Genomic DNA, 10,608 nt, shown 5'->3' on the forward strand with positions numbered 1-10,608 from the left:
AATGAAACCTTGCAAGACATATACTAGGCAAGGCTGGTTAATGATATAATGAAAGTGCAAATAAAGTGCTTTGAAAGTATGAGATATGGTCACTGTCTACTAGAAGCTTTCATATTAAGAGCAAAGTCAAAGTAGTTTGATGCCAGTTTAAGTAGTAAAAAAGTATCTCATTCTTGAGTATACTAACTATATTAGTAATTGCATATTTTAAATTCTAGACTCCATGAAAACTGGCATTCAATTTCATTTTAGTTTAAAACTTGACACACTTTACTGGTAAAACAGGATTTCAACTCTTGGAATCTTTCAAAACAAAAACAGGTAAGTTATCTGTAAACATGCAAAAGGGAGGAATTACAAACACAAGACTGTCTTCAAAGAACATATAACATACCAGGAGGAATAAAAAAATTCTTCACAAGCCTGAGAGAAAAAGATCTCATGTCCTTACCTTAAGTAAAACTGGAATTTAGAGAGTTGTTTTGTTTTGATTGTTTTTTAGTCTGCACATAACCATGTACCATTAATGTTTGCTATTTTTCTATCAAGGAAAAATAATTCAAAATCAAAACAGGTGAAAAAATAAAATTCAAGACATAAACAACAGATTCTGCTTTTAACATGAAAGAAAAATGGACAATTTCAAGTGAGGTAAATTTAAAATGTATATATAGTGTCCAGGTAACTGAGGGCAAAAAATTTAGTTTATAACAGAGCTATCAACTTAATGTCAGGGATGAACTGGCTACAAAGGAAAAAGGTAATTGTTCATTCTTAAACTACCACCAAAACTACAGAGAACTGGAGTCCCTTTATACTAAACAACGACAAAAAAATTGTTTTTGCTCTATTTACTGGAATGTTTCCTGAGATCTGGAAGAAATCTTCAGTAGGCTTGGTGGGAGAAGATTAAAGTCTGGTCTATGGAAATAGACTTGAAAATTCAGCAGGTGGGAGCAACAAGTTGCATGGTGGTGTAGGAGACTATATGTACTTTGGCATATTAACTCACCTCTCCTTTAATATAACATGGAGGCATGCATTCAAGGTTTTATATACACTTTAGATGGGTCATCTACGTATATAAATAGGCCAGCATATTGTATATGCTTTGAAGTTCATACCACTGTTTACATAGCTCTTTAAGGTTCTTAGAATTTACATAGGAGAAAGCACTCATAGAACTTTAAAGATGTTACCATCTTATGATATCCACTGGGAAAACCTTGAGTAAATGCTGTCTATTGCCTCCCTCTAAATAGCAAGAGTAGACAGCCATATCCAACTACAATTGCTCACTGAAACTCTCAGCATTCACTCTTCTGAGTGTTCTGGCTAGGTTAACATTTAGAACTAGAATCTCTGAAACTGCTAGGGTCAAGTGCAAGCCAAGATGTGCATGTGTTACTCTACAAGGAAGATACAAACTGTTTTAAAACAAAGTATTTGGTTGGCATACATCTAAAAGCACAATTCAGGAATTAAATGCCTGCACAATGTTAAATAATAACTGTTATTTATTCTGACTGGCAAAGACCACACACACACACAAAAATTTAAAGTAGACCTAAAGAAAACCTGGATATCTGTCAAGGAGTTTACTTTGTTTCACTTATTTATGTAAACTTTAGTTTTACTTTTAATCACAACTAAGAGACAACTACACTAACTGTAGCGTCAGCGTTATAAATATGCTGTTGAGATATAGGGTATCATGTGAATACCTACAGTTTGAAGTTATTATAAAAACTATAATTAAGGCAGAAACTTTCACTATCGTGGTAAGTAGGCAGAAATTTGAGGCCCTTTTCCTTCCAATATCTAGATAAGACTAATGAAAAAGCAAATCACTTTCAGTAAACCTTAACCTTGAAAGTTACCACTACATAGCAAAAAGGAGTTTTGCTGAAAACAGAAATACAACTTTTAGAAATTAATGTAAGCAATCCAAAATAAATAAGTTCCCCAGTATACTAAACTGTTACATATGGAATACAATGGACGGCGGGAGTAAATTATTTATGAAAAATATTTTTTCTTTCTAAAGTTATTCCTCAGTAAATTTGAAGAACAATAAATAAAAATCGGTTTTACTACATTTTTAACCAGCGCTAGTGGTTAACAATTAGTACTGAAGACACCCACTCTTTCTAACTACAAGGATACTTGACCTTAATTTAGAATAAGAAATGAAATCAATCCCAACTATGTCTCAACTTAACAATTTTTGCTTATGCAGTGGGGTTATGAAAAGCTCCCCACTACCCCCGCCCCCTCCCCGCTCCACACACACACACTAAACAACAACGATTTTTGTATAAACGGCTTTGGCAAGCCATCCCAGACCAAGGACGGCAAACCAACACTTAAAATATCCCACAAAACATTCTAACTTCCGAGTTCAGGCTCCGAACAGTAAGTACCTGAAATACCAAAAGGTTTTCGCCTTCTTCCTCTCCAAGGCCAGGTGCGCCCTACCCTAGGGGACGGGGACCTCTGTGAGGACCAGGGGACCCCCGAGGGGCGACAACGCGTGCTTGGCCTCTGGCCGTCATTCAGGGCCGAGCCTGGCTGACTCAGAGACGCGGACACACCACAGGCGACGCGGAAACCTCCCATACTCACCGTGAAGGGCTGGTCTCCTACGCTGCCCACGGAGAAGCAGTGGTCGCCAGGGTTAACAGCCCCGGTCAGCACCTGGTGCAGGTTCATGTCAGCGCCTTAGTCCAGCAACGGACACTGCGGCCAGCTCATGCTCAGGATCAGCGGCGGCTTCCCTCCCTCTTTCCCTCAGGGGCGGCGGCCGGTCTGGGGCGGCAACCCCGACAGCGACGGGCTCCAACAACCGGAGCCGCTCAGCTGGGGCCCGCAGCTCATTCCCGGCCTTGGCTGGCGAGGCCTGGAGGGGGCGGGCCCGCGAGCGGGCGGAGCGCCGCGCTCGTCCGCGCACCTGTCACAGTCCGCGCAGGCCCAGGTAAAGCTCGGGGTCGACTCTGCGACCGCGACCCTGTCCGGCTCAACGGCCTGAAAGGCCGCGCTGTCCACACACTTCGGGGGCCTGGGTGCCTGATTTTGACGGAGGCCGAGTAGCGTAGGAAGCACCCCCTTACCCCCCGCGTGTAACCTGTTCTTTCCCAGCCCCGATGTCCGCCACCCCTACAGGCCTTGACCGCTCACTACTAGCCGCTAGGTCCTTTCCGCTAAAATATCGCGAGATTTCCCGCGGGAAAGAGTTGTACTGCGCCGGTCTCTCTCTCTCTTTTTTTTTAAACCCACCGTACAGTATACGGATCTGCAAGTGGATAAGAAAACTCCTTTTCTACATGCTGGCCAACCCAGAGCTCCATTCCAATTAAGACTCCACCCACTACGAAGGACAGACGGATGTCTTGGACAGAACAATTCTGTTCATTTGGTTGTTGAACTTAAGGAGCCTCGCTGAAACGTAACGACGCTAGAATGAGGTGACAGTTTTCAAGTCATGCTTTAGGTTAGGGCTTAGTCTAACTGTTACGCCAAGAAATTTAAAAGGGGGAAGTGTTTTAGAAATGGAATTGCAGTGTCCTCGGTCCTAATAGAGACTACAAGTCCCAAGAAGCATCGCTCCTCTAGGTGGCCTTCGGAGTACTCCACTAAAGGCGACTCTGGAGGCGTCTCTGTCCTGGCGTAATGGTACCTGCGTTAAGGACTCGCTAAACACGATAATTTTGAAAGATTTAAACATCTGACCAGTACTAAAATGTTTTTACCTTAGTTTACTAGAAACATCCATTTTGAAGTCGTGCTGTAATAATCGTGCCTCAGCCCTGCGTTAAGTATTTTGGAAAACCTAAAAATTCCGAAATGGTTAGTGTAGCTGTTACAATTGAGAGTCCAACTCCTTGTATTTTGACACAAGTTTTGTATTATGATTGATAAACATTTGTTTATACAGGGTCCAGCAGAAGTAATGCCTGCTTGAGTGTGGTTGGTAGGGTAATAATATGGATATAATAATTTATAGTTTTATTTTGAACATTTCACCTAAAATGTCATGTGCTGTGCTTGAGTGTGATATTGTCATATTACAGAATTACGTGCTTATGATTTTGTAACAAAAGATTTTGTAATAAAAAGGGAGCATTATTTGTTCCAGACCCTGTATGTCTCCTCCCATATACTGTAAATGCTAGGGACAGACTGCCCTGCTCATCTCCTTATCCCCAAGTATCCAGCATAGTGCCAGTTCCAATTTATAAATTTCAGTTCAGTAAATGTTAAATGAATAAGTGTAAACAGGAACTCTCCACCTAAAAAAAGTAGTTTTGTAAAATTAATTTATTTTATATACTTTTGTTGTGGTTAGAAAAAAAACCTTCACATTAATACTTTGAAGGAAGGAGTACTAGTAATTTTATTTCATTTGCTTTCCTTCAGTTTTTTGCAATGTACATTTACTTTGTTTTGAAGGAAAAGTTTACTTAAAAAATAAGTTTAAGAGCCATCTCCCTTTTTTAATTTGAAAGATATAAATGAATTCCATGATTTATTCCAGTCTTTTCATAAAAATGAGGGACTTAAAACTTAATCATTAAAGGAACTATTTTATTGAGTTCTTACACATTTACAGTTTAATTTGTATTTTAATTATTAATTCAAATTTTATTTAAAGTGGCTTTAAGTAAATGTTATATTTTAGACCCTAAATCAAGATTTTTCTATGTCCTACATAAATTTTGTGTCTGGCTCTGAAACTTAACATGTTTACTCATTCCATTCTGCCAGGTTTTTTTATTTTTTTTATTTTTTTATTTTGAAGGGCATGCAGTATAGCAAAATAAACTACATGACCTAGTAGTTAGGAAATCTGAGATCTACGTCTGATCTTACTCTGTGACCTTGGAAAGTCTTGTTAATTTTAAGTCTCATTCTCCTTATCTGTAAAATTAGCAAGTTTAAACTGATTTTCAACAACATTTTGCTTGCTTTTTCATTCACGTAACTCTATACATCTGTTAGCTTTTATTAAATTCCTTTAGCCTTGAGATAGATTCCCTGAGTTTGAATCCTGGCCTAACTACTCAAACTACTTAATCTCCTGTGCTTTACTTTTCTTGTCTATAAAGTGAAAATAGCAGATTTTTTTTCATAATTATCATGAGGAATAAATGAGAACATTTTCAGAATTCAATGGATGTTAAGTATTTTATTATTATTATTCTTAAATAAACCTAATGTTTTGACATATACTTCCTCTTTCTAAGGTTTTCCAAATAGTGTCAAATGTCAGTCCAAATCAAACTTTCCAGAGATGTTTGAGGCTGCCTCAAATGCTCTTGAGGCCATCTCACTCTGTATCCAAAACTATGGGACTACAAAAGCTAATGAAAAGCACGGACATTCTTTTGCCTCTGTCTACTGTCAACAAAGAGTTGACTACATGTTTCATGGGCAAAAAAATTTATTCAGGAAAAAAAGAGGATTGTAATCCCATGCATACAGCCATGCTGAGTCAGACACCAGAAGAAGAGAGCAAGAAGGAAGTTATATTAGAAGGAAAAAGGAAGTTAAGGAAAGGGACTGTTGTGACCATAGAGCTTTGTTGTAAAAATTTAGTTCTTCCCACAGGACTTTCCTTAGGGATGAAGGGTGTGAAAACTCTTGCCACAGGCCTCCCTGAAGCCGGTCTTGCTGAATGTCTCTGTCATAAATTATGACACCTCTTATTAGAAATACTCTACCACTTTATTAAATTGCCTGTTAAACCATCTATTTTTTTTATATACAGCAGAATGAACTATTTCAATGAAACAACTAAATGTTTGTAATTTATCTGTTAACTTCCACTGCAACTCTGGCCTGCTGTCTGGTTTTATAGAGCCTTTGACCTAAAAATGTTTTTTTGCATTAAAAAAATTTTTTTATCCTCACCCAAGGAAATTTTTTCATTGCTTTAAGAGAGGGGGAAAGAGAGAGAGAGAGAGAGTAAGAGAAAGAAACATCGATGTGAGAGGGAAATATCGATTGGTTGACTCCTGCATGCACCCTGACCAGAGATCGAACCTACAACCTAGGTGGTTGCCCTGCCAAGAATTGAACCCACAACCTTATGGTCTACAGGACAATGCTCCAACCAACTGAGCCACACCAGACAGGGTTTATTTTTAAATGGTTGAAAAACAATAGAAGAATAATATTTAATGATACATGAAAATTATATGAAATTCACATGTTCGTTAATAAAATTTTATTGAAACACACACAGGCATAGCATCTGTGGCTGCTTTCACACTACAGTTGCACAATTCAATAGTTTCAATAGAGACCATATAGCCTCAAAATCCAAAAGTATTTACTATTTGGTCCCTAGAGAAAAAGTTTGCTGATTCCTGACCTTTAGGAAGGACCTTCTACTGCTCTATGAGCTATGAAATAGTTTTTGCTATGCAAAATTGTTATTGTACTGTATGGCAGCTTAATTAGCAAAACATTTACTATTAATGATTATACAAGCATCTTCAATATATCTATTGTATCCCTGATTCCCCAATATTTTTTATAGTACATAATAGATACTCACTAATAGTTGAATACAAAGATGAGTATAGACAGACCCTGACTTAACATACACATAAAAGTCTCCTTAAAAGAACTATCCCAGAGAGGTAGCCATTGATAATCCCTTTGCTTTAAGCTGCTGTGCCCATAAATCACCTCCTAATGTCACTAACTTCTTAACAAGGGTCTACCCAATTCTAAATCCAGTCCTGACTTCTTAGGCAACTTGAGTGTCATTCTAACCTGTGGCAAAATTAGTGAGGAAAGGAAATGGAGGAGAAGGTATAAGTCTCTGCTTTTCATCATCCCCTCTCAGTAACCTTCTACCCAGAGCCACAAATCGAACTCCTAACACACAACACACACACACACACACACACACACACACACGCAAAATCCCAGGGAATTCTTGAATCTAATTATTCCCTGAAATGTAATTGAATTTTATCATTATTTCCTTTGAATGCTTAAAGGTTGTATTTATTTTTAAGTGTCTTTAGTTTTATCTCTAAGAAATAAAAGAGGAAGGCTGACTGTAAAAAAGGAAGTCTTTTTTAAAAAGTAAGATTCTGTATATTTTGCATGACTTCTAGCAGCAAAATCTCATAAAAAACAAAATACTGCAGTTTCTGCAACTGGCAGGCCAAAGAGAAATCATGCTCTCTTCAGTGCTAGTCTTGAAGGGGAAGGGAGGCTTTTATTAAAGACTCAATGGTGGTGACAATGTAAAGAAAGCAAAGAGCCTAAACTCTGAGATTCTTGTGGGGGAAAAGAAGCATATGGGAAGCCAGCTCAGATTAATAAGTAACTGTGCCTCTCTCTCTTTCTCCAATTTCCTTGTATTAACCTCCTCCCAGCCACCCTCATCCTGACCTCATCAATATAAATACATACCTTCCCAGAACTCTGCCACTGGAGCCACCAAAAGAAGCTTCAGTCCCCATTGCCAACACCCAATAAATGAGGGAGGTTAGAAGTAAAGGGAGTCCCTAATCCCATACCTAAGGCTGAATCGGCGGGGCTGTGTTGCTGAACTTCACACAAACATTCCAAAGTCATTATCTCATAAAAATAATATGAGGGTCTCTGTGCAACTAGGACACTGACTGCCCCAGGACCCTGCCTGTACTGCCAACAGCAACCTTGCTATAGAAAAATTAATCATGAATATTATAGGTTATATAGATATTTGAACAATGATACAGGACCCTAGCCATCATTTATAATGTTACTATATAAAAATTAATTCCAATACCTCTCACGATTGCCATTAAATACTCTTGGCTCACACTCACTTGCTCAGCATGAAGTTTCTCCACTATTAACCATGTAAAGGGAAGTTATTTATAAAAGCTACTGTTTATTAAACATGTACTGTACACTGTAATAGATATTTTCTTTATCTTATTTAAATCTCAAAACCCTAGGAGGATATCTTTGTTTTACAAATAAAGAAACCTAAATTCAAAAAGATTAAATAACTTGCCCAAGGTCACATTAGGTTTGTGTCAAGTCACCATCCAAGGATTTGAACTCAAATCTCTTGGGCTGCATAGGCCCCCTGAGTGTTCTCCAAAACCCCCTGAAACCCAAGGTGATTACAACCAGAACCTATCACTTATCCTGTACTTGGCAAGGTAAGAGGAGACAGGAAATGTGAGTTGACTTCTTTAAACTGAGTCTTCAGTGATTCTCTGGTAGAGAAAAACAAAAACAAAAACAAAAAACCTATCTTTTAAAACAGTTTTCTCCTTTCCTTCTTCACAATGGAAGGAAAGCTCACCTTCTTACCTTGGCCTACTCTAAAACTATAAAGGCCAGCCTTTTTTAAAAAGGTAAAATGAACATCTCCAACCAAAAAAACTCCCTGAGTGTCAGCCAATGAGGTAAATATTCATTTGGTTAAAGGCGTTATACTTCTAGAAAGGTTTTGAGTAACCAGGAAGTCACATTCATCAGTTGCGTCTTTTATCAGATGTGTCTCTTTTTGGGTCTATTGGAGTTTTTTTTTAGGACGAATCAGAAGTCAAGAGATGTAATTTTCCTCTTTCTCCTTTCTCCACCATTTTGGTTTGTGCAGTTGACTGTTTCTTTCAAAATTTTCAGGGTCAAGTAAATATTGGCCATGAGGATGTCAGCCACAATGGAGACAGCTGCAGATGTCAATGTTACTTCAGAAGATTAACAAATGATAAACAAATTTGCTTTGAAAATGTGTAGAATCACAGAGCTGAAGGAAGAAATAGATATAAAAAAGAAACAGCTCCAAAGTTTAGGAGATGCTTGCAAGGATATCATGCTTGCAGATGACGCTGTCTAAATGATACCTTATCAAATTAGCAATGTTTTCATGAGGCATTCTCAAGAAGAAACATAAGAAAGGATGGAATAAGCAAAGAAAAAAATAGCAAAAATAAACTGATGCCTTCGAATCCAGAGTGGAATCAATTTAGTGGGTGTTAGCAGATTTAAAATTTCAGTTATATGCAAAATATGAGAGCAACATAAACCTTGAAGCTTATGAAAGTTAAAGTATTATTTTATAATACTTTAAAAATTTGTTTAAAAAACTTGAATATTGTTTAAATGATCATTTTGTTTTCTCTAAATGATATAGAGCCTTGGCCACTGTGGCTCAGTGGCTTGAGTGCCAGCCTACAAATCAAAAGGTCACAGGTTTGATTCCCAGTCAGAACACATGCCTGGGCGGTGGGCCAGGTCCCCAGCTGGGGGCATGAGAGAGGCAACCAATGGATGTTTCTCTCACACATCGATGTTTCTCTCCCTCTCTTTCTTCCTCTCTTTTCCTCTCGCTAAAAATAAATAAAAAATAAATCTTTTTAAAAATTATATAGAAAGCTAAACTTTTGTTTTTAAAACATTTTTATTTAATGGAAACTTGCCTATTTTCATGTCTTGCTTATTTATTTTATATTTTTAAAAGAAGACAGTATTCATCCATGTATTTTGCATAACAATTATATCAAGTGGAAATTTTTTTAAAAAAATTATTTATTTATTTTTAGACAGAGGGGAAAGGAGGGAGAAAGAGAGGAAGAAAAACATCAATGTGTGGTTGCCTCTGGCACACCCCCTACTGGGGACCTGACCCATAACCCAGGCATGTGCCCTGACTGGGAATCAAACCAGTGAGTGACCCTTTGATTCGCACGCCAGCACTCAATCCACTGAGCCACACCAGCCAGTGCCTCAAGTGGAATTTTCTTAAGTAATGTTATTAAAATCAGTTAAGAAAAAGAAAAGTAATTACTGGCCAAGAAACAAAAGCAGAATCTTCCCATTCCTGACTGGATTCAGATGGAATCTGATAAAAAAAAAAAATAAGGTACAACTTCAAAAGGAAACATTGGAGAAGAACCAAGCTGTGTCTCTATAAGGAATCTTATAAATGGGATGGCACACATATTTATACTGTTTCAAGGTCACCTGCATCTCACCATACGACTCTGAAAATATCATTATCTGGACAGTTGTACTTGTTTTATTGGATAAGCGCTATTTCTCTCTGTTTCTATGCTTCTGCACTATTAAGTTGGTTTAGTAATAAATAGGTGAGAACTTTTGTTTAAAAAAAAGAAGTAATTTTGAAACAGAAAGGAGAGGCCAAGTGGAAGACAACAGCAGGGTGATTTCTTTAGCCAGGTGCAACGTGTGAGCAGTGGACTCTGGGACAGGAGTGAAGAAAAGAGAATATCCCAATCAAAATCCCAGGGTTATTTTATGGGTATTGGCAAATTGATTCTGAAGTTCTATGAAGAAGGCAAAAGACCCAGAATAGCCCACACAATATTGAGGAAAGAAAAAAAGTTGGAGGGCTGACACTACCCAATTTCAAGACTTATTGTAAGGCTACAGTTATCAAGACAGTATGGTATTGGTGAAAGAATAGGCAAATAGATCAATGGAACAGAATACAGAGCCTAGAAATAGATCTACATAAATATAGTCAACTGATATTTGACAAAAGAGCAAAGGCAGTATAGTGGAGTAAAGATAGTCTTTTCAACAAATGGTGCTTAAAAAAACTAGGCACCAAAGTGTCAAAAAAAT

General features: G+C 37.8%; 1 protein-coding gene and 1 pseudogene across 8 annotated transcripts in view; one reads left to right on the top strand and one right to left on the bottom strand.

Moving 5' to 3' along the window:
• DMXL1 (Dmx like 1) overlaps positions 1-3,065 on the bottom strand; it is a 152,681-nt gene extending 149,616 nt beyond the window's left edge. For 6 of the 8 annotated variants that reach the window (XM_054589921.1, XM_054589919.1, XM_054589918.1 and 3 more), the window contains exon 1: positions 2,626-3,064. In XM_054589921.1, coding sequence (XP_054445896.1) covers positions 2,626-2,712 — 87 coding nt within the window. In that variant the 5' untranslated portion in view covers positions 2,713-3,064. Of the gene's footprint in view, positions 1-2,625 lie in introns of all 8 variants that reach the window. The other 2 variants (XM_054589917.1, XM_054589923.1) reach the window with 2 other exon arrangements.
• A 290-nt stretch (positions 3,066-3,355) lies between these two features.
• On the top strand, positions 3,356-9,068 carry LOC129083487 (prefoldin subunit 4-like; annotated as a pseudogene).
• Positions 9,069-10,608: the final 1,540 nt, after the last annotated feature.

Source organism: Pteronotus mesoamericanus, unplaced genomic scaffold (genome assembly GCF_021234165.1).
Source record: "Pteronotus mesoamericanus isolate MK-2021 breed Mesoamerican mustached bat unplaced genomic scaffold, CSHL_Meso_final scaffold_167, whole genome shotgun sequence".
Classification (NCBI taxonomy): domain Eukaryota; kingdom Metazoa; phylum Chordata; class Mammalia; order Chiroptera; family Mormoopidae; genus Pteronotus; species Pteronotus mesoamericanus.